This window comes from Caloenas nicobarica, chromosome 3 (assembly GCF_036013445.1).
Source record: "Caloenas nicobarica isolate bCalNic1 chromosome 3, bCalNic1.hap1, whole genome shotgun sequence".
Taxonomy (NCBI): Eukaryota; Metazoa; Chordata; class Aves; order Columbiformes; family Columbidae; genus Caloenas; species Caloenas nicobarica.
The window spans coordinates 22,402,042-22,426,292 of record NC_088247.1 but is presented as its reverse complement, the minus strand read 5'-3'; the positions used below and the strand labels follow the sequence as shown (position 1 = coordinate 22,426,292).

The 24,251-nt window shown below is 39.7% G+C and overlaps 1 protein-coding gene across 6 annotated transcripts in view; it reads right to left on the bottom strand.

The window, feature by feature from the left end:
* Window positions 1-24,251, bottom strand: part of ARHGEF10 (Rho guanine nucleotide exchange factor 10) — a 118,358-nt gene that overhangs the window by 74,655 nt on the left and 19,452 nt on the right. For 3 of the 6 annotated variants that reach the window (XM_065630650.1, XM_065630652.1, XM_065630655.1), the window contains exons 3-9: window positions 12,409-12,579; window positions 10,794-11,084; window positions 9,577-9,643; window positions 8,305-8,384; window positions 7,126-7,182; window positions 4,371-4,534; window positions 1,111-1,227 (exon numbers count right to left, since the gene is read on the bottom strand). In XM_065630650.1, coding sequence (XP_065486722.1) covers window positions 1,111-1,227; window positions 4,371-4,534; window positions 7,126-7,182; window positions 8,305-8,384; window positions 9,577-9,643; window positions 10,794-11,084; window positions 12,409-12,579 — 947 coding nt within the window. The remainder of the gene's footprint in view (window positions 1-1,110; window positions 1,228-4,370; window positions 4,535-7,125; window positions 7,183-8,304; window positions 8,385-9,576; window positions 9,644-10,793; window positions 11,085-12,408; window positions 12,580-24,251) is intronic. The other 3 variants (XM_065630651.1, XM_065630653.1, XM_065630654.1) reach the window with 3 other exon arrangements.

Sequence of the window (24,251 nt, the reverse complement as noted above, 5' to 3'; positions counted from 1 at the left end):
AAAAGAACACTGTCAAGTAGTTTAGGCTATAAATATAGCCTAAAGCCAAAGGACTATACAGTAAGTACACAGCTCCGTCAAAGCTCAGATCTAAGCACCTGTATTTTTTCCTAATAAAATCAAACCTAGAGAAAGGGACCTACTTCATGCCAATATTGTATGCAAGCCTAAAGTAGCAGAAACGCTTAAGAATCCTTCTGCAAACATCTGAACTCAAAATAGTCTCAAGTGCCCAGCTTTATGTTATATAACGAATAAATACTACAAACAGGTCATTAAGAGCAGGGGTTCTTGCCCATCTTCCAGTGTTGGGCTAACTCTGTCAAAGTATTTCTAACCCAAAGATAATCCCCTAGAATCAGGTTTATATTAACTATACTCTTAAATAAAAACTGTTTTGCAGAAAATGTCACAACTAATAATATAATTAATTGAAGAAATAAGTTGATCTAACTAAAAACTGCGTAATTTTATGGTACACTACTACAGCAAAAAGAAATTTTGTACAAAAAAAGTGTAGTTTTGCTAGGAAGTCTTTATTAAAAAAATATGCTTCGTATTTTTGCTCTCCCAACATGCCACAAAGGCAAAAAATCCCCACTACTGTCAGAGCTGTGCCGACATCATCAGTGACATCAGAACACAAACAAAGCTGTCTTGCTGCAACAAGGCAGATTCTGGGTTTGAGCCAAAGCTCTTAGCAAAAACGCAGCCTCTTCCTACTGGCTCCATTCATAAAGGAGAGCATGGAGATCCCCACAGCCGCAACGTGACCCCGCAGGGCCGGGGAGCCAGGGCCAGGCTGGCCCTGCGGAGCTCCCGGGGCTGCACACCTGGCTCAGCCTCGGGGACAAGGGCACCCGTCAGCAGGGCAGGACGATGCCCCGTCTCATCTTCCCAAACTGTTACTGTTAAAAATAAGCATGAGAAAAGGTCCTCGACAAAGCACTTTTAAGACAAACTTCACAATAATTCAGCACATTTAGCATTCATTGCATACAAATTATTGTCCACTTTTTCAAGTTATTATTAAAAGAAAAAAGACAACGTTGTCTGTGTTGGAAAAGCAATCATTTAAACATAGCTAGTCACAAAAATCAACTACACTACCTTCAGCTCATGTTTTTGCTTTAGTTGCTGAATCTCTACTGCTCCCACAGTGTTTGCCATCAAATCTTTCATCTTTTTTTCATAATGCTCCTTTAAACGCGTTAGGTCATGAGAAAGCTACAGTGTACAAAAAGACACAATCACAAACTACAGAAAGCCTGTAGTGCAAACTTCATGCTAAAGTACTCGCGTATATCATGCACGTTGCCCATTCTACCTGTTGATACACAGACAACTGAGGGAACATTATCATTTAGGGGAACGAATAGACCATCATTCTGGCACACCGCTGCACTCCTGAAACTCAGCCAGGCGCCTTCACGCTATGCTGGCAACTATGTAAAGAAGGACAAAGTCACTTAGTCTAAGATAACTGTGCATTCATTATGATCTCTTACAAACCATATGGAAACAACAGATCACCTTTACCCAAAGGGATCATTTGGTGGAGCACAAACCCTAGTAAATATATTTCTGACTGTCCTTCAAAATGGTGAATCAGAAACATTCTCAAATACCGAAGAACCCGCAGAGGTTGCTGGCACCCAAGAAGATCAAGATGAACAGTGCCAGTGAGTTGGGCAAGGAGGCACTAACAGGGGAGGAGGCAGAGCCCTGGAATTCCCAAGTGCAGGAGAATAGGGAAGCACATGTTCCTCAGCTCTGTCACAGCCTCATTGCATGACCATGGGTGTAACCATCTTGTACATTAATATATCCATTTGAAAGGTAAGGAAATTGTCCCAGAGAAATTCTCTGGAATACCAATTAACATTTGTTAAACATTTTGAGAAAGCCAGATAAAACAGGCTAACATGTAACTAGAAAGAAAAAAAAGAATAAAAAAGAAGAAAATATTTGGTGTGCCCTATAGTAGAAGTCCAATGGAAAAACCCTCAGCTTGATATCACCGGAGTTATTTGGCAAGAGATGAAAGCATCAGGAAAGAGAAGGCCTACTGAGTTGAAAACAAAGGGGCAGGTCTGGCATTTAGTTGCACTTGGCTGGGTCAGGATGTGATTACCTCCAACACGATGATTCTGGCATTACAGCAGTATAATTAGGAAAGCATCTGGTTCACAAACTGGAAACATTTAATAGCACAAAAGGCTTCCCATTTTAAAATAAAAAAAAATAATCAGAAGTCATAATAAAAAAGTGACTTTGAAGGAAGTCATGCCAGCACTTCAATTAAAAATCCTACCTCCAACCTTCCTATACTTATCAACAGGCAGAAAAAATAATAAATAAGACAAGTCCCTCATAGGCTCTGAAAGACTATAGGAGGAGATGTGCTGGGAAAATACTTTAACATCTATCATGAGACCCGAGGAGAAGTGAAAATGCAAGGAATGGACACAGAGAACAGGTACGAAGTGGAGTGGTTTCTCAGCAATCCTTAAGTTTCTGTCTTTCCTCATGCTCTGCCAACACCCTTCTCTACGACTTATCCACCTCCCAGTAACCCATCCAGGTACTGCAGCCTCTCTGACTTCACCATCCACCAACCAATGTGCTTCTAGCCTCCTCATCCTCACAAGGGAATCCTCAAAATCTTTTGTTACAAGCCTGGGAAAGCCAGCTGCAGGGCAGGACCCCGGAGCACAGGCCTCTCCTCCCACCACTCCTCCATCTCTTGCTCGGACACTCTGTACCTCATTCTGGCACTGTCACGCTCAACCCACTGCCCAGAGTTTCCTGTGACAGATCAAAGTACACGTATAAGCATTTTAAAAATGGCTTTAAACCTTGCTTTGTGCACATGTGTACATCTATTCCCATGACTATGACCAAAGCTGAAGCTACAGATAACAGGAAAAGATTAAAAAAAAAAAAGAACAAACCAGCAGGCACGTTAAGACTTACTCACATGCAAAGTTATTTCCAAGCCTCTTACAAAGGTATAAAAAAAAAACCCAAAACCAACAACAACAAAAAAAAACCCCAAAATACCTCTGTTTTCTTCAGTCCAGTTAAAAAACTCCCCAGAAAGAAACGGCTGCAATAGCTTAAACTTGTTCTGGTCAGGACAAAACTTAAACAAAACCAGAAGATGAGTTCTTGGCTTGCTAAGTGCTGATTTGGGTGGGCTCAAGTCTTGCAGTTAATTGCTCACTCCCTGATTTCCAAAGGACAGGCAGCAAAGATGGAGGTGAGGGGAGAGCAGATAATGTGTACTAGAGGGAAACACAGACAGTGAGGCTTTTATTCTCATCATGGTAAGAAACCTGCAAAATGAAGGTGAGGGTCCCACAGAAGAACATCCTGGCCACTACCCTGCATCCTCCAGGCACGGATGCTGGGCAGGTAACAGTACGCAGCTGTGAAGTGGCTCTTGGGTGTCTGTCCCCAGTCAGCACACACCTGGGGCCACGAGGATTTTGCAGTGACTCTGGGCACCGAGCCCAGCCCAGCTTGTCCCCCCTGCTCCACATCCCCATCCTCCAAACACCCAGAGCTGGACACCAGCAGCAGGAGGCTGCCCAGATCCCAGGCAAGACGTCCCTCTCGCAGAAAGGGCAGGAGGGCAGAAGGAGAGGAGCTGAAGGAGCAGGAGCATGGGCGTCTGGGGCTCCTCCGATGTGCAATCACGGAGATGCAGCAAGGGTAGCACCCACGCTGCCAGGGTCTGCCTGCCTCCCACGGAACACATGTAGCCAAAAGATACTGCACCAGAGATGTCTCACAGATGTATCCTTTTTATCATACTACCTCTATTCCCTCCTCAATAAATAGTACAGACTTCTCTTTGATCACAAAAAAACTTTTTTTTTTTAAAGGTCAGTCACCTGCAAACAGCCAAAGTGATACAGATCTAAGACAGACAGGTAGGGAACACTGGCAAACTGTTTTGTGACTTTTGAGCACCTGATGGATACCAAAACTTCAAGTCTTGTCGGGCTTACCCCCATTTGTTCTTCACATTATTTTCCACGCTCATTTACCACTTACACTAATCCAGCAGCTGCAAAAGAAGAAAAGGTGAGGAACCACCCATAAGCAAAATCAGTCTAATTTTTAATTACACTTCTATCCAATTTGAGTTCTTTCTTTTTTTAAGGAGCTTCTGTTTAATATTTCCATCTTTTCCTTGTCACATTTTGTTCTGGACTGTCACTCCGACACTGATTCGTGTCTCCTTTAAAAAGAGGCTGTTGGCATTTGAAACTGGATTGAGGAGAAGGGAAACACAGGTGAGAAAAGCAAGTGCTGAAGATCAGGATAACCTCAATGACTGAGCAGCACCGCAGGATACATACATGTCTCTTGTGGTTGCCTCGCAAAAAGGAGCTGGGAATTCCATTTTTACACTCAGAATCACTCTGTTCTTCATAGCTTTCAAACTCACTTGAACTCCACCCATATTCCAGTGAGCTGTTTCCACCATCATCGCCATTTTCAACGTCATCATAAATCATTTCCTCTGCAAGAATTAAACCAAAATTAAAAAGCTACACTGAAATTCCTGTTTGTTTAGGCACCAAAAAACTTATTCAGGACGTACTACAAATAACTGTTTAGAGTTTTGTATGAACATTTTAAAATGTGAATTAAATTCTATATTCAAACAGCCAAAATAGGTTGTCTTTGTTGAAACAGAGAACTGAAAAAGGACAGTGTTATGGATACACTGTCCCTATCCTTTTAAAAACATGCCCTACTCAAACTACACTGTTTTGTCCAAAACCTACAACACATTTTAGAAGAAATTCAAAGGAAGTTCAAACTGTAGCTGTGAACACACATCTGCACTGAGAAGATGCACCCTGCCATTTGCAAGCTTGCCACTTGTCCCTAGGAACATCAGCAGCAACAGCAGCTCAAATGACAAATGCTAAAACATCACAAGAATCAAACGAAAATGTCACTGCTTCAAGCAGAACAGATAAGACCAAAGTAGCAAGAAACATGTTACACTATAATATTATGACTTGTCATTCTTGCAGCTCCACCAGCCATATTTGCAGGTTAACTTGCCCGTAATGTAGCCTAAGAACTTGAAGTACTAACCTTTTCAAGATACAAAAAGCTATATTGCAAAGGCTGACCAAAGTATCACCTGTTAAAGACATAGCTCTTTTCATTGGCACGGATGTCAATTAAGACAAACTGATTCAAAACAAAATGGAAATTTTTTAGTGCCAATTACTTATCAGGAAACAAGCATGCACTCTACATGCAGCATCATTCGTCATTACATGTAGAGAAGTGTGGACACTTCTGCCAGGGATCCCTATTGTCAAGGGTTGCAATGCTTCATTTAAAGCTGTCTCATACTAAATTCAGTAATCAGAAATTGTGCTTTCATTTTTAAGATTGAATTTTTATTTAAATTGAGAAAAAAGATGTACTCGAAAGAAAAGCTGATGTGTTGTACACATTTGCTTAAACCCTGGATTCTGTGATTTAAAAACCATATTGTGACCAATAATAAAATTTTAATATTAACATTAATTAAAGTCTTTAGAATTAAGACTGAGGAATCTCCTCTAATTTGGAAGAATAAAATTTTAACAATTATTTTTTTAAACCTCCATGCATATTGAGATTGTCCTTAAAATACACTTACTGAAGAAGACATTTTAGTGGAAATCTAGCACAACAAATAATTTAAGAGAATCATCATAGTCAAAATAAGTCAAGACTTATATAAGTCAAAATTTTGCAATACTAGTATTGGAGCAGGCTATACCCAGTGATTTGGTGGACATATCTTGTCCCTGTTGTAATGTAGACTGAGCCCTGACTACAAATTTTTTTGGAACAGTGGTGTCTCCCTGACAAAATACACAATTAATAAACATCAAGATCATGAATGTACAAAGATGAAACTTTCAATATCTCTGGGAAAAAAAACCACCCAAAATTTTAGTTAGTATCTTCTGGGTGAAGCTGAAAATTCTGACCAAAATGCTCAGCAGAGCTTTGCTCCGTGTCCCACATTCCTCCCCAGCTCATCCTCCTGGCCTTGGTGTATGTGTTGCCTGATTGAGCGGCCATGGTGCAAAGATATCCCTGCCCAGAGCAGCACAGTCCTCTGAGGAACCTTCCAGTAACGAAAGTAAAATCATACTTTCAAACAATAAATGAAACAAATTCCACTAATAATTTGTAAAACACCTTGCCTGTACACCACTATGGACAAGAAATGAAAATGTTAGAGCTTTAAAGAGAAATGTGGTTTTCACCCAAAAAAGCTTAAGTGTTTTCTCAAATCATTAATAACTTCACTATCAAACATCTATATCCTCTGAGACCCAAGTAGATGCCAAGTTCCTAATAGGCTAATCCACTCAAACACGAAAATCAGTCAATAGCAACCAAGCTTTGAGCACTGTCACCACTATAACCAAAAACTGCAAAACAAATCTGAGTGAAGAACTCATTGAAATAAGCTTCCTGAGTCCCAGCTCCACCATTCATAGTACAGGTAAAACCTTGGCTCCAGCAACTACTGAAAGATCTACTCTGTCCCTTCCAAACATGGTCACGCCATCAGGAGCTGGACCACTCCAGAAAGCTGAAACGAAACATTTCTGTAGAGTCACAATCAGGATGGTAAACAGCCACTCTGAATCTCCTCTTCCATCTGTTATATCAGGTACTTTTATGTTGAAGGGGGACTTTCAAGAACAGAGGAGTTCTCTCTATCACCATGACAATGATGCATGATAATACATTATTTAACTATTTAAAACGCCCTTTTCCTACCTACCTTGCCTAGTTTAGGTCACTAAAGCTACAACATCCAACACTGTAATTCTCTAATATACAGAATACTTGAGCATTTGGGATGGTATCTGCAGAATACAGCAGAATACAGCTTCTGAAAAGAGCTGTCTAGAAGACCTGCTGAGATAAAGTCTGAACTTTTTAAGACGTACCAATTATTGACACAGTGTTTTACATTCAGATTTATTTTAGGTACTTAATGAACATATTTATTAAGTGTACATGCACATAATTCCGTATTACATTGTTTTCTATGTGGTCTGTATTACAAAGACCTCAAACCTGGTTCAGAGTCTGAATTTTCTCTTGGCACATCATCATAAATTACTTCATCCGGGTCTAAAAGCAAAACAGAAGAAAAAAAATGAGAAACACCCTAAAATTTTAATGGAACCAACACACAGTGTTTAAGAGGCATTTGGACAGTGCCCTTAATAACATGCTTCAGCTTTTGGTCAGCCCTGAAGTGGTCAGGCATATTGACTAGATGATCATTGTAGGTTCCTTCCAACCAAAATATTCATATGTGCCAATATAACCAAAATAGGATAAGATGGAGATATGATTCATTCTCCACTAACATTTTGCTAGTACATCTAATCATCATTCAAATAATGCAATAATGCACAAAAGCAGTATAAGGTATTTACACAGTTTTATCTGCATTGTTTATGCAAACCTTTGGTAGCCTGAAAACCAAAATTCAATCCAACAGCCAACATTTCTCTCTTCTTTTTACAGTGCTATGGTATGTTGTGTGATTGTCAGAGGCTGCTCACTGCCTTACTAAATGGTTGCAGAGAAGCTTAATAGACATTTTTTTAGAAGAACAGAACTAAATAATGTAATGATCATTGTTGTACATTAAGAGGCAGGATAAGGATGCAAATTCTTCAGTTGCTTCAAGTGACGTATAAGATGAACCTCCAGCCCCGTGGAAACAGCTGAGAACAGGCAGGATTACCTGCCCTCAAAACACCCAGTCTCTGTTCTGGTGTAAAATGCAGCTGCCAGCCAAGGGCACAAACTAAGAAAAAGTGGCAATTTGGTCTCTTCCACCTTCTCCAAGAACTTATTTGGCAATTACTGCACGAGAAGAACAATTTCATATACAGCCACAGAGCAGACTCTGAACATGAGCAAATTTCCACTGGACATGTATTGACAGAGCCAAACAATTTCCTTAAGACAGTGACAAGTGATTCCTTAGACTCCAAAAAGCACTCCATGGAAAACTGTATATTAATTTTACTTTAAAATACAGAATTTTATTATGCTACTGAAAATTTTAACTGGTATAACTTGGTTCTGGAACATGTCTTAAAAAAATACAATAAAAGTGAACATGGACATTCCTGTAATATATATATATATGTACATACAGATAAACACACACTGTTGATCACAACTTCAAAACTGACCTTCTTCTATAGTTGTACTTCGGTGCTCACTGATACTTACTTTCCATCCACGCTGTATTTGCAGGATCTGCAACCCACTTGGCCAGAGCATCATCCTCTGTCTTGGCCTGGTTATCTTCACTTGAAGAAAAGGCCGTAAAACAAAAGCATTAAAAGATACACCACAATGTTTTTAAATAACTGTGAACATAATAAATATCTTGCTGCCTTCCAGTTCACACTCCGAGGTTGCCGATTACTCAAAAACACTGCTTCAGTATGTAATTGGGAAATTAATATGTTTAACAGTCTGACAATTTTAGTCAAGAAATTGAAAACACTTCCCTCCAGTCTCAAGAAATATTTTGCTTTTGAATTCTTCTACCAGAACACAGAAACTCCCTCTTAGAAAGCAGTGAATTGAGAGCTGCTCTTTCACTGTAAATAAGAGTAAAGATATTCTGGGCTACATCAGGAGCTATTGGGCTTGTCAAGGCTGCTCTCCTCTGTTGGTGCTGGTGACGCTGAACCTGCAGCAGCATGTCCAGTTCTGGCTTCCCAGCACCCCTCTTCTAGAAGGTTTGGAGAAATTGAAAACATCTCTAGAAAGACATGCAGAAATTGAAGTCAGAAACTAAAGCGCATGGCCTACAAGGAAAGAGGCAGAAGATACGGAGCTTATTTAGTCTGGTGAAAAGGATGCTACGGGGTGATTCAAAAGCAGTTGCAACTATCTGAAAGATACAGCAGCTATGGAGGTGATAGAAGGTTTTGGGTTGGTTTTTTTTGGTTTGTTTTGGGGTTTGCTTCCCCGCCCCGCCCCCCCCCCCCCGCCGTGCCAATGATACGCAAGGGGGAATGGTCAACAAACTGCATATTGGAGTATTCGTTTTGGACGTTAGTGAAAAGGAGTTCACCAAAGGGTTGTACAGCAGGGAACACTGCCCAGGAAAGCTGCAGCATCTCCATCCTTGGAGGTTTTTAAAGTCCACCTACCAAGGCCATGGCTGATTTCGCAGCATGTTGGCAGCGGTCCTGCTGAAAGCTGCAGGCCAGGCTATGAGATCTCCAGCAGCTTGTTGCAGCTGACATTGCTATGACTCTATAAAAATTAAACCAAGGTTCCTTCAAAAATGTCATGCATGGTTATAGATACAAGACCTCAGCCAGTGCTGATTTTGGTAAGCAACCAGAGTTAAGGAGTTAAGAAAATTAAAATAAACAAACATGAAAGTGTCACACTAGAAAAATAAAATATTTGATTGATTAAATGTAGGCCTTCTTAGAAATTAAGGTTTTACAGAAGATTAAAACATGCTGAACTGGCAATCACCTATTTTGAGGCTCCTCTGAGTTTACGGAATTACGACGACATTCTTCGGTTGCTGACTGTGTACCTGCTACGCAGAAAAAAAAAAAAAATCAGAAAAATTCTTGGAATAAAATGTCAGTGTCGTTCAAACACTACATTTTAGCATAAGAAATTGATTTTACTAGTTCACTACTAATGAATAATCTACTTCTACACAACATTTTTATTCTCAAACAAACACACCTAAAAAAAAAAAAATCTAGAATTTTCTTCACACTATCTATTTTGCAAATGAAAGAATTCAGAGATAGCAATTTGTTATAAGAGCTGTTTAAGAGGAAATTACAATGTCTGATGCATTTAATTCTAGTCTCTCAAACCTATACTCTTCTACAGGTAGTAATGACTCCACAAATGCATTTGCTTTTACTTGCGAATATTCCTAATGGTGGCAGACAGCAAAAGCTGCAAAAAAAGTATCACAGTACATGGAATTATAGTAGAATTGCTGCCTAGCTGAAGAATAGTATATTCAAATTATAAGACAGACAAAAAAGGCAGAATATGCGGAGCTTTCTGTTCCTTCTGCTCTCTTGACATTAAGCTGTCAGCTGTGCCCATTCTAGTTACCAAATGGGGGCTTGTTCTTGTTTCTGTAATAATCTATAGTTATTTCCCTTTCAAGTTTCCTCTTCTGTCTTAAAATTGTACTAAAGAACAAAGAACATAGGAAAAGCATGATAAGGTAAGAGAAAAAAACATTCGGCTTGAATACTGAACTATGGCTCTGGAAACTATTTCATGACATTAAAAGGGAATTAGCATTAATCATTCTTAATAGCAAGATAAGACAGGAGTCCTTCCTTGTACTTCATGTTGTAATACAGTGCCACAAAATAAAGTTCAAGCACCACTAACTTTAAGAAGGGTTGAAAAAGAACTGACTGCATACATTTGTTTTTTTCTTATACATCTTTACTTCAGTATCTCAATCCTAGCACAGCAAGCACAGTCCCATATGAACTTTTTTTTTTTTTAAATAAACTGACATTTTTCTTCCAAGTCTGACAAGAAATCTTAGGTCATTCTGCAGGACAGAATTCTTTTTCTATTTTAACACAAAATCTCCCACAGATGTGTCCAGGCTGACAGCTGCACAAGCATTTATAAAACAGCACAGGTACCTGAAGTTAAACAAGGTTCCCCTTTAAATAAAGTAAGGTGTGTAAATACAATACCTTCTTCATCTACAGAAACACTGCGTATTATGACAGGACTGGAGTATGCTGGTATTATCAAAGGTAAATTAGATGGCACAGCATAACCACAGGGGACAGGAACAGAATATCCAACAGACAAGTTTGGACTTGCACATTCATCTTGAGGACTTGGTTCTGGTGATAAAGATGGATCCTTGTCTTGGATTGGTGAAATATTTATGACTGAGTAGGGATTTACTTTGGCCGGAGTGGCTTCTGCAGCAGGTTCTGATGTTCGTAGCTTCTCACTGTTTTCTATATTATCAGTCCCTTTAGTTGAAAAGTTAAACAAAAAAAAATAAAGTCTTATTTTTCATACCTGTTCAAGCTGCTTAATATTGCTCTTTGCAAATATCCTAAACACTGATACGCTCCTTACTATACAAGTTGCTTACAATTTATGATTCATAAAATTCCCACACAGTAGTGCTATCCTCCCCATTTTACAGATGAGGAACACAATAGCAGCTTAACAAGCTGGGTTACAAGGATGCCTATGGAAAATAATAACTGGATTCTTAATCCTGAATAGGCGGATTTCTGACAAGTAGCCAGGGTCCTCTTTTGCTTGTCATAAACACATGGCTGAAAACAGCTTTAAACCCTGAAGGTTAAAATCTGGATTCTACATTAATTCGAACTTCATAAAAACACAAATACAAGAAAAATTTTAGGAATAGCCATGAGGAAAGAAAAACTTCACTGGAGGGACACTCCTGGAAGAAGAGTCCTGAAAATACCCTATAAGAAAAGGGGAAAGAAAATAATTTTCAAGGTTTTCCTCTTTGCAAATAAATTATTTTCTTTCTGTTATTTCTTGAGATAAGCTGAGGTACAGCAGAGCCAAAGGTCCCTCTAAAGCAAGCTAAAGTTTTTGAGCCGAAAGTACAATTCCACAAAAGGGTGAGTGAGCAACAGATTTTCAGTGAAAGGTGGTGTTTAAGTTCCAGGTTGTCAAACTGCACAGTCACCCGAAGAGTTACCCATCTTTAACTGCCGTGAACACAATGGCTCCACATACAAAAGGAAATCTGACCAAAGTCAGCAAAATCAGCTGTTGTCCATTTGAGCAGAATACAGCGATTTCCAGACTGCACCTCAGCACTGGGAACGCCTGCATGCGTTGTAACAAATGTTTTAAAGTTTAATAAAATAAGACTTTGTTTATTACCAAAAAAAAAATTAAAAAAAAAAAAATCACACATTCGGGCTCTTGTTTATTTTTATTCACATCATCTTAAGACCATCAACCAGCAAGCTTGGCTGTGAAAGCAACTTATCTCGAGCCATCCATACGGCATTAGAGCTGCAAGAGCATAAAGTTTTCCTTTAGCATGGAACTGTGCCTGAGACCGATCCATTGCTTTGGGTGTCACACTTGGATGCGAAACCTCACAGGAATTACACGTGAGGGCCACTTGCCTTGTCAAATCTACCACGGGTGTAACTAGCAGGAATATTCAAAATACTTGTACAGTATTCCCCTACGAACTTCTTTTTACAAGTATTTTTATTGCGTTGACACAAAAACGCATCCAATAATGAGTGTTGGCTATTTAGCCTAGTGGTGGCACAGCCCACCAGGCTGACTTACCTATGGCGTGAGCCTCTTGGTGCTCTGTGCTGTTTCCAGGACCAGGAGGAGGTGGCACAAGAGCTTGTCTGTCTGCTTCTGGTATCTCGTCTCCACTGTCAAAGTCAAACTGTTCTCCTTCGTCCTCCTCTTCATCATTTGTGCCCGTGGCTTTTGGTTCATGCTCTAGAACTGTGCAGGAAGACATGCGTTTGGTTGTTTGTTCCTAATAATGCTTTCATGGGACCAGTAAATGTTTCACATTACAAATGAAGCTTATACAATGAACCCCTAGATTTTTAGGTTACTGGAACAGAACAAAAGCTCCTTGACATGTTGATAACCTCATGCAGTTTTCAATGAATCCTTTAGTGTCAACAATGATATTACTTGGAAAGCAATTAAGAACTGATAATGCAAATACTCTTGCTTTTGTCATAATGAAACAAAACAAAAAAATTTTTAGGAAAACATTTAAACAGCTGATTCTTCAAAGAAGAAAAGCTCACAGATTTGTACAGGGACTTTCTGATTTTATAACTTCAAGCCATTTTTCCTCTCAAACTTCTAAGTCTATTCTTTCTTAACAGTGTCAAAACGCCAGTGACAGCAACCTTCTTCGTACACATCACGGGAGACCAGCAGATTGGTTTCCCTGCTCCAATCTGGGATAGTTTTGCACCAACAGCCTTATACAACACGCTATTAGCCCTGTTACCACACACAAGGAGCACTTGGATGGAGATGCAGGGGGTGGCTTTTTAGTTCTTATCTTTGAAGAAGTAATGACTGAAATAATTATATCCTAATACAGCCAGGAAGTGGGAATGTGAGGGGTATTTTTGTCTTTGCTTGTGAAGACCCTGCAGCACAGATTTGGCTGGGGAGGGGGAGCAGGAAGAAGTGCTGGGCAGTTTCCCTCCCCACACTATTTTTCCTTCTCACAGAAATCTTGAGAACTCACAAAGATTTAACCCCCTCACTGCCTTATCTACTGCTGGTTTTGCTGTGCATTCATATTGCATGAAGCCTGCCTACAGCATCCAAAACTTCTGTCAGAGACAGGGCACAGCAAAGGGATGGCCAGAGCAGCTGTAGGGAGGGATGCCCAAACCCACCAGCCTCCTCCCTGCTTCCAGAAGCCTTCACTGCCGCTCCTCAAAACAAAAGGGCTTCAGCCCTCCCTCCCACAACCTGCCTTAGCTGCTCTCACAGCCCTCTGCTCTTCTGGAGGAGAAACTCTTATCAAAGGTCCCCTTGAGGCAGAAATGTCATCTGTGGAAAGTTTTTGGCCCAGCTGACCTTCCTCATAAGCTCTTTCTCAAACCCATGATCAATAACTAACTTTTACACAGGTGTTCCACAATGTATTGAAAATATTATTAAAAAAACCCACCATGTCACTATAGCACAAAGATATATACTAAAAGAGATAAATATGTAAATACACAAATATGTTATAAAAACATATGTGAAGTTGATAGAGCTCCCCCTGCCCCTCTTCAGGTAACACAATACGAAAAACAAAGTCTTGCAAGGACGATTGGATCTCCTGAGTCATGAGGATATTATCAGCTTTTCTACCATCCAGGACACGTTTTGTATCTTTATGATAAAACCCACACAAACCACAGCTCTAGACTGCTTAGATTGTCATGGTAATCAGCATTCCTGCCAAGGCTTCTGTTTCTTCAGGCAGGCTGAGCCAGCATATTTTATCACAGCCACAAATAACAAGATCTTTCATGCAGCCTCTCTGTAGGAGAAAAAGTGAACTAATTGCAAAAATCCTAAGGAACAAAAAAGGGGTTATCCTGCATTTATTGTCATGGTTTATGGCTGAGGCAGCAGGACATTTAATTTAATTTTGATGCTTTTTTAAAATCCTTCTGTAAGAAGACAGCCTTTGGATTAAGGCCTTTCATTTTTGCTTTTGTCCATTAGCAATATTTTTTTCCTGAAAGGTGCAAAACTCCTGCAGAGCTCTTCCATGTGATTCATGACAATCACAGCATTCTTCCCGATTCAGCATCCATCTGACTAGACCTTGTACTACTTGCTGCTTGACAGTAACGTGGAAAAGAAGGAAAAGGCGGCTGGTGGTGGTGTTCTATTTCTGGGGTTTTTTTTCAGTTTCTTTATGTTTTCAGTATACCTGTGTACTTCAGATTAGGAAAACACAAACCTGTGAAATACTAAGTAGAGGGGGTTTTGGGATTACGAGTGTGTGACACGTTGGTTAGTGATGCAGGCTGGGCAGTCAGGAAGTAGATGGCCGTCACAAGCAGGTGACAGCCACAAAGCCACAAGTTTTTGTGTGCATACACTGCTATCCACCACTCATCTCCTGCGCTACGTAAGTGACCAACAGCAGCAACCACTTCAAATACATGAAGTAGCTCTGCCTGCAGTTGGCACAGTGGGAGGAGGGGGAAGAAGAGGTTACTGCAATGAGTTGGTAATTTCTGTAGGATTAGGTCACTGGGGAAACTGGGGCATTGCTGGAGTGAGGCTGAGAGCCGTGAACCCACCTGCTCACTGGAGCTCAGTTCTAGGCACCAGAAAAAGAAAAAGTGTGTGTGCTTATGAAATCTCTGAGCCGTGCAGGGAAATGTCGCAGGAGCGGCAGGCACCTCTGAGGCTGCTGCGTTAGGGAGCTTCTGGGTCTAGGAGCTTCCTTAGGGCATATAAAGTAACTCGGGTATCAGATGCCTGATAACCCTCTACTCCAGCACTTTTGCACTGATGCGATTCCCCAGGCACTCAAGTCCAGCACAGCGTCATTTGCCAGAGACAGACAAGACCTGCCACTGGCAAAAAAAGGTAATTCGAGACACTAAAAGCAAAAGGAATGACTTGGGACCCAGGAGCAAAACCTGTTTTGGTCAACCGATGCACAATTCCTCTCCAATATGCCTCCCCCTTCCCCCTAAAGAAGCAACTAACCCATAGTTTGCAATTGTGGGAAGAAATTGTAACATAGGAGTTGATTTTCTCAACTCATATTAAAAAAAAATAAAATTAAAAAAATAAAATTAAAAAAAAAAAGGAGAAAAAAATTAAAGGTGCCACCTATTTTTTTTTCCTGTTACAGCTGTTAATGCTGCCCTGGTTCGTTTATTCAGAAACATTTACTTTGCATCAGAAATAAATGAGGTGCAGAACTCTGTAATTGAGCACTGCGGCCCAGAAAGATCCCCTAAATCACATCACTGATGGGACAGTGGGTTAAGATTACAAAACAGACCAAAAGAACCCATAAATTCCTTTTTCAGATTACATGTCTTTTAGAAAGGGCAGGAAGTTTTAAAACTGTATTTCAGCTTTGCATCACTTCTGCATTTGCTTAATTCTACAGGTATAAAGATAAACTTTAACCCTTTAAATGTACTGATGCCTTCAGTCTCATACTTAATAAAAATATTCCTCTTTAAGCTTTTAATCTCAATGGCATACTGTTTCATTTGATAGAAAAAGTATTTTAGTAACAAAAATAAAGACAAGGTGAGGGGCTTTTTGCTTCAACTGAAGAGCTGCTCAGCACTGCAGATAAACACAGATGTCATACAAAAAAAAAATCTTGAATAACTATAGTTTTGAAAATACGTATTTTTTCTACAGTTGTTTGTGTTATGTCAAAAGAACACACATCCAGACAAAAGCGCTTGAGAAGTGCTACAATAAATTAGGATGACACACAGCACAGTTAACACTTGGGCTGAATCTGGTTACAGAAAACCAAGAAAGATCTTGCAAAATTTCATGCTTATGAAGAAAGCCCCAGTTCCTCCAACCCTTTAACTGTAAATCAAAAGGATCAAACCAAAAAGTGCATTTCCAGGCAATTGTGCTTGCAGAGAAAAACACTGGCGGTGAGGGGGGATTTCCAAAGGCATCCCTCCCCAACCACACAGAGAACAATTTTTTTTTTTTTTTTACATGACTTTAAAATGCAGTATTTTTTTTGCCAAAGAAATAATCACAGAATGCTTAGCATTATGAGTCTGCCTGGAATTACTTCAAATAATTAAATTAGTTGCTAAAAATCCAATTTGCCCTCTCACCACTACTCACACCCTTAACTTTACACATGCCAACCAGAGCAACGAGAATACAATAACCGATTAAATTTTTTCATCTTATGCCAGTACCATTCTGCAGCATTTGCTTTGCAAATGCTTCAGGGAAATTATTTAATTTCTAAACACTTCTATTTGGAGTCTTAAAGAACAAAAAATAAAAAAACTGATATAATGGAAAAATTGCCTTGAAGTTAAATTAAGTGTGAAAGTGCGAATTTAGGATTAGAACAATGAATATATACTCTCATAATTGTTAGCACAACACAAGGATTTATGACTTTTTTCTGTGATATGCTATTAGGTGAAATGACTTTTTTTCTTACGCTTACTTCAAAAACAAGCTAACTTAGGCTGTGTTTACAGAGACTTGCTGGGGCATAAGCAAATTTAAACAATTTTTGGTTGCTTTGCCAATTGCAAAGCATTCTTGGCACTATCTGCTTTCCCATTCGCTTCCTTAAACTATTTATAGTTCCATGTAATACAGCTAAAGAGTTACCAGTTTAAAAGTGACATTGATTTCAAAGCCCAGATTAAGCTAGTGAAGCTTCATCAATAGTTTTCTTCAACAGTTTATTTTAGAGATGAAGAAGTAAGACAAAACAGCTCTGCACTTACTGTCAAGTGCACTTTGAATACAGTGCAAACACACAGGAAAAAAAGGCAAGAAGCATCCTAAAAGTCCGTCCAGCCTTGCAATTTCCTAAATCAGAGATGATCATGAAGAAGTCAACTGAGTTTCTTCCATGGAAAATCATGATAAAAGAAGAAAGAACGAACACCAAGCAGGAACAGTTCAGCCATCTGGAGCATGGTAACAACAAACCTGGAAGCCCTGGACTATAGGCATACTGCATGCAAGAAATGTGAATATTTTATGTTATGCTTTAAGGTTTGAAAAATATATTTAGAAAACAAAGTAAGGCTTCTGTAAAATTAAGAATGTCACCCACATCACCCTTGCAATCAGTCGTAGTACTTTTTTGTTTAATTAAAGTTAGCAGGGAATTATGGAACAAAAAGAAGAAATGCATCTATTATATTCGAAAGACTATGACAAAGAATTTTCTGCAGGACATGGTAAATATGCGTGTTCTTGGAAAGGAAAACTATTTTTCCTTTCTCCCTCTAACAGTCACGTTCCTTTCAACACTTTATTTTTTTTAATTGGGGTGAGGGGGCACTTTTAAAGTGTAATCTATCTTGTATATTCACTGAATGCCAAATTTTCTATTTTTTCTAAATTATAAACATTTGTAGTCACTTTTACCACATCACTACCTAACACTGACCGATGAAGAAAATAAGTGTACAACACTTTGGATGGAAAATATCTAATTATTATTTACTGAAAAAAATACTAATGCAAGAGAACCTAAAGCAGACTGGCAGGAGCTGCTTGTTCTTATTCCAACGTGCAGAAAAAATTTCTGTTTTACTCATGTAGTTTGGATTGCAAAAAGCCTCTTGGGACTGCACAGACCCACCTTCCTTCAAACAGAACTCCCTGAATTCTTCAACATTTACAAATTCTTGAGTACCTTGAAATACACAAAACTTTTCAGTTAAAAAAAAAAAATTACTATCTCAGAATATTTTTATGTATTATAAAATTTGATAACTTATGAAGGTACAAAGGTTACAGAAATCAAAGCAAACGGTCAGGCATAGCAAACCTAGTGCTTATTATTTAACCTTGATACACTCCAAAAATTTCTCTGATGAGATACACTTGTCTTTTCAGACCCTTTATTCCTAAGGAGTTATAATCTGCCCAGCTCCTTACTTAAGTGTACAAGGCACTAGATAGAAATAGGAAATGGCAGCGTGCACATACCAAGAAATAACTTAATTTTTTAAGTTACCGTTACTTTTGTAAAACTAACCATTTGGGCCAAACACGCCATGCTGACTGTGCTCCACAATGAACAGGCTCTCACGCTGCTCACTTTTCATTTTAGGTGAAATTTCGTAGCGGAGGCTTGGCGCTTGTCAGGAAGGTGAACCTTGTGCTAGGAGACAGTTGTGCCTGCAAAAGTCCCCTGATTTGACCACCATGTAACCTTTGGAAATTGACAGTTGGTTCACATTCAGCAGGAACTTGCAAAAAGGCTTTAAGAGACTCGGTCACCATTGGATTGCCTCGAGTTTCTCACAGCTTTTTAGCCCTGATTAGACTGCATTCCAACCGCTAGAAAAGCAACACGGTATTTTCTACCTGCTCACATCTCCCACTTGAGACCATGACTTCTTCAGTATCAGGAGAGAAAACTGAAGTTAAATAATCTTTCCCTCTGGCACCTGGCTTACACATGCCTCCTGCGAGGACAGGCTGAGAGAGTTGGGGTTGTTCAGCCTGGAGAAGAGAAGGCTCCAGGGAGACCTTATTGAGGCCTTTCAGTACTTAAAAGGGGCCTATAATGAAGACGGGGGAAGACTTTTTAGCAGGGCCTGTTACGATAGGAGAAGCAGTAATGGTTTTAAACTGAAGGAGGGGAAAAAAGGCTAGACCTGAGGAAGAACTTTTGTACAATGAGGGTGGTGAAACACTGGCACAGGTTTTCCAGAGAGGTGGTAGATGCCCCATCCCTGGAGACATTCCAGGCCAGGCTGGATGGGGCTCTGAGCAACCTGATCTGGTTGAAGATGTCCCTGCTCATGGCAGCGGCGGTTGGACTAGATGACCTTTGAAGGTCCCTTCCAACCCAAACTATTCTATGATCCTCTGACCACTCTGCTGCCTTCCCCAAATGACTCCTCCATTGGCAGCTGGGCAGGGCGAGGGGTGAGATGTGCAGAGTGACAGGGCAGGGCAGAAGGGACCCTGTGAGAGGGGCCTGGCTTTAAGAGCAAGTTCTCCTGCAAACACTGCTCTTCACTGACACCTCCCAGTCTGAGCGTGACATCTGCCAACACACCGCTGGCATCCATAAACCACCTCCTCATATGGTCACGCAGGTGAAAAGTGCCTATTTTGCTCAGGGAAAGAAAAGCCTAAAGCAAAACTGTGTGCGCAAAAAACACACAGCGAGCACTCCTTCCCCTGAGGAGCAGATCGGAGACGAGGACTTTCCTTCCCCTCTCACTTGCAGGAAGCCCAGGTCCCTGTGGGACAGGCACGCTGCAAACCGCACACAGCTCGTGCACGCACCCAAACCACGACCGCAACGTCACCATCACAAGTCTCTGTGGAAAACAGTTTCAAAAATCCCAACAAAAACAGACAGTACACATTCATGCAAAAAGTGTTTTTCCAGTGATGGAAATGAAAAACGAAAGGAAAACCACATGAACTAACAGGATTTCCCTGCAAATAAACAAATAAATAAGTAAAAATGCCTCTTTAGTATTTCAGAAATACACACATTACATACTAATTTTGTTGTCAAGCATGCACACCACATATTATTCTTCTGGATAAGAAACAAATTCAAAATTGAAGTCAAAAGAAACAATGAATCTGCCTGCTCAGGTTTCAGAGAGAGACTGCTAACAACAGCATGCCAAACACTAAAGAATTTTATTTCTTGAAATAAAGCCCAGTTCTGTGGATGTTAGGAAAGATGTTCAATGCCTTTGGTATTTGTAACTTACAAACTATTCACAATGCTAAAAACTAAGCTTAAAAAGAGCTAAAAATTAAAATAATCAAGTTGCAAAGAAACCCAAAAGTCTAAAATAAAAACATTAGACATGAACTAGGCTGTCCAGAGAGTAGTGGCAGCCCCACCAGCAAGACCTGTACTCCTTTGTAACTCCACAAGACACTTTTCAGTGCTGGCTATGGTATAACTAGAATAGCTCCTACATAAAATCAGCATTTTGTGACCGTTTACGTTAACTGCCTTCATACTCGACATGCTGGTGAAACTGGTATTTCCTGCCATGGCCAGAAACATAGCCTGGTCTCTGGACGAGCAGGTCTTTTGTACGTCAGCACCATATTAGAAGATTCTGCCATTAAAATTTCACCGCAAAATGTTGCTGATGTGCAGCAAGTGAAGTCCTTAAAAGGAAAAGAAAGATTTTCTAGGACATGTAGTTTTGGCCATGTAATTGATACATTTGTGATAAAATAACCATTTTTAAGGAAAACTCCACCAGTGAAAGCAGTCTGGCTTGTTCGTTATTTCTTCACATTTTTTCTAGCATATATCATCTATTAATATCTAGTTTTCCAAATAATTACTTTTTACATTGAAGCAATTACTGTTTAATGGTTTGAGGAATATGCACTTTTCTAATACAGTAAGTTCAATTCCAATTAGCAACATGAAACTGCTGTATCATTTGATAATACCTTGGACTGAAAGGACTTTAAGAGTAACTGGGAGTCCTGGGAACCAGAAAGCGGCAGATAGAGACCCTGGGGGCCTAAGACAGGTGAAGCCCCAGATCGCACTTCCACAGGAATAAAACCTACAGTTTGGGTACATAAACTGTATATCATACTGCAAAGAGCTGCAACCCAGCCAAAGCAAAAGCTGAAGTACCTCAGGTCTTGGATCACGTTTAGCAACATCTTTCCACAAGATCAGAGGCATTCATGTGCTCAGCATCCCTCTGTGGTAACAGCCCAGGCGGGGCTCAGAAGATGCTTGTGGCTTTGGGGATCGATTTGTCTTTTTGGACACGCTGCCACAGGTTCCTTTTTCCCCAACAATAACACCCTGCAAGGCTGACAGAACACTGCATGCAACCTGTTCACATGCTTAAAAATAACTTAGATTTAACTATTTGCCTTTCTCCTCAATGTATTCTGAACATGGAAACAAACCAGAAATCAACTGTTATAGCAACTTACAGCATCTTTTACTACAGAAAAGTTGTTACAGACCAGAACAGAACCATCACATCCTGTAAATCCAGGACAATACTGAAAATATTTCGGATTTCAGGTGGCTTCTCACCTACTCATTTCTGTTGTTAACCCTTCACCCAGCCTACAGAGCACTATACAGGATTTGTAAATGAAGGCTGATTTGTAAATGAAGTTTAATATATGCAAAGTGTAACAAATCCATTATCCCAGCAACTAAGGGGGAGTGAGGTGGGAGTTAGTTTTACAGCATTCCCTTTCTTTGTTTTAGTTACTGTTTTAACGCATCTTGCTCTTCTTTGCCCTAACATGCTGTTAGGGAAGTCTATTCCCTAACACATCCTAAGGTCCTGTTAAGCTCAAAAAAAGTATACTTCAGGAATTCACATCATCTCACAAAACCAGTAATTCTTACATCAAGACTCACCAACTGAACTCTCTGAAATCCTGTTTTACAATACCCTTTTAACACAGCTTCTACCAGAAATTCTATCACCTCGACGGATGCTGGCTTGAGCTGGGCAACAATGGTGTTTCCTTGGGACCTTGCAACCCATCAGCTTCAGAGTCCTTCTCATGACCTCCTTTCATTATCCATGGAGGAGAAAGGAAGCCCTGCCTTGGCCTCGACATTGGCCCAAGACAACCACCGTAACCAGACTTCACGATTCAGAGCTTCAGCTAGTCCACATGGAAATTGGGAAGGAATTTCTTCAAACATGAAGAGTCTTTTTAAGCATTTGGCTGGCAAGCGTTCTTCGTGTGCAAACATGAGTGGGTCACCATCAGATATGCAAGTGGGAAGGAGCAACCTCAGCCAAAGTCAGTTTTACTTCCACCTTCCTTTGCAATACAGGAGACCGCTAAGATCCTGCAGACACATTACATCAAACCAAGTCACTGCTCCCAGGGCAACATTTTACATTAGCACCTGGATTTCCCTTTGTCTCTCCCTGTGGCACACAGATCTGGGACACACAGAGACTGGGAAGCTGCCCATCAGTGTGGGCATCCCCACGGCACAGGAGCACACGCATTCTTCTTCCAGCCCCGGAGAAACCTGTACCAGCATAACACAAGATTTTTCAGGAACTATCATGCTTTCACCCAACCAAAGTTACTGAGCTCACAACAGACTATTTAACGACAAGATGTATTCCTGCAACAAACCTTCTACGACACACTAAATCATCTTCTGTATTCATTTTTATGAAATTATGACAAGGTCACATTTCCTGGAAAGATCAGTTTGATGAGAAAGAAAAAAGAAAATCCACATAGGAGGTTGTAGAGTTTTTCCCAAAAAAATGCTGATCAAGTTAGGTTTTCCTCAGATTGCGAGGCATAGTTTCAGTTCCTCTCTGCAGCAAAAGCAAGCAGCACCTAATAAATGTTTCATTCAATAATTCAGATGCTTTATTTAACTTACCACAAGGCAAACAAGTTTTTACTCATGCTCATGCACGAGATAAAAGAATTAATGTATTAAAAAGTTAATCTCTCTGTAAATGCTAGAGTAGAATCATTACACAGGCTTTAGGCATCGTTAGTGAATATTTACTGGGATCAGTGAAATGGAATTAAAAAAATCCAAACCAAAAAATTCCTCGGTTATTTTGCAGCAACTTTTATCTAGTTAATGCTAGATATAAGTACTAAAAAGGCAAAAGCAGCAAAGAAAAAAATAATTCACACCTCTCCTTATATGTTGGCTTACAATTTGAAACTAAAATTTCAGAATTTAGCTTACACAAATATTGATTGTGAGAAAACCCAAAAATCAGTACAAATTCCTTTACAAATTGTTTGTCTTTTAGGCAAACAATACTAGTTACCCCAGACCAAAGGCAAAGTTTTGCTGCCATCCCTCAGAAGCCCTTTATCTCATCATCAATTGCTCTTTTCAACCAACATGTCTGGGCCTTGTCCCTGCACACAGCCAGCAAGTTAGGTCCAGCAGTAAAGTCACCTTACAGAGCAGAGGAACGAATCAAAAAAATAAGCTTATTATTCAGAAAGAAAACATCAAATACTATCAAAAGGATTAAGTCAGCCTCTCAGAAGTCTATGACAGTCAACCACATTTTATCATTTAACACATTATAAACATCTAGAAAACATTTTACTGGATTACTTCAAAACAAAATAGTATATCATGACATCTATGTAAACTGTGTTTTCTTTGTAGATGCTAAAAAGAGAAATAAGGTTTTAATTAATCTACTTATTTTCTTTCTATCTCTTGTTTTTCCCAGTGCTCAAATACATTTGGCTAAAAGTAAAAACTACATAACTAGAAGTGACATGTGACACCGTAGCTGCACTCTTGCAATGGGAATTTTCGTGTTACTCTCTGTTACACAGCTTGTCTGAATTGTCACATAAAATAATTGATCCTTACCTTAAACAATGCATTTTCCTTGATTTACTGAGAGAATTGTGATCTTCAGAAATAAATAAATTGTTCTGTTACAGATGGGATGTCAGACACCAGCAAGCTACTGCCAGCTTCAAAAACAAGGGACCATTCATAACTACAATTCATATTCTGTTCTCATTCTTCTGAAATCTTGGCTCCCCTTTACCATCATTTGTAACTGTCTGTATGCTGAAAATAGATGTGTAACAAACAATGCTGTTCAACGCAAGACCAACTCCCCTTACAGCTGTAGTTTAATTTAAGCAGTGTTCTTATTTCAAATCCCCTATCATAGTAAGTAATGTCTTTTTATTTTACTTTAGTCTGAAATACAATCTTATGTCCCCCCAGTGTTTTTCACTTCCATAAACTAAATCGTGTAACATACAAGTACTTTCCTTGTCAATAGCATAAAAGTCCCAATTTAAGTGTTTGTCTCAGTCACAAAATTAGCTTATTAAAACAGTTAAAACCTAAATAAACTATAAAACCATTCACTAAACAGCACAAAAGGAAACTAAGCAATCTGAAAGAAATACATATA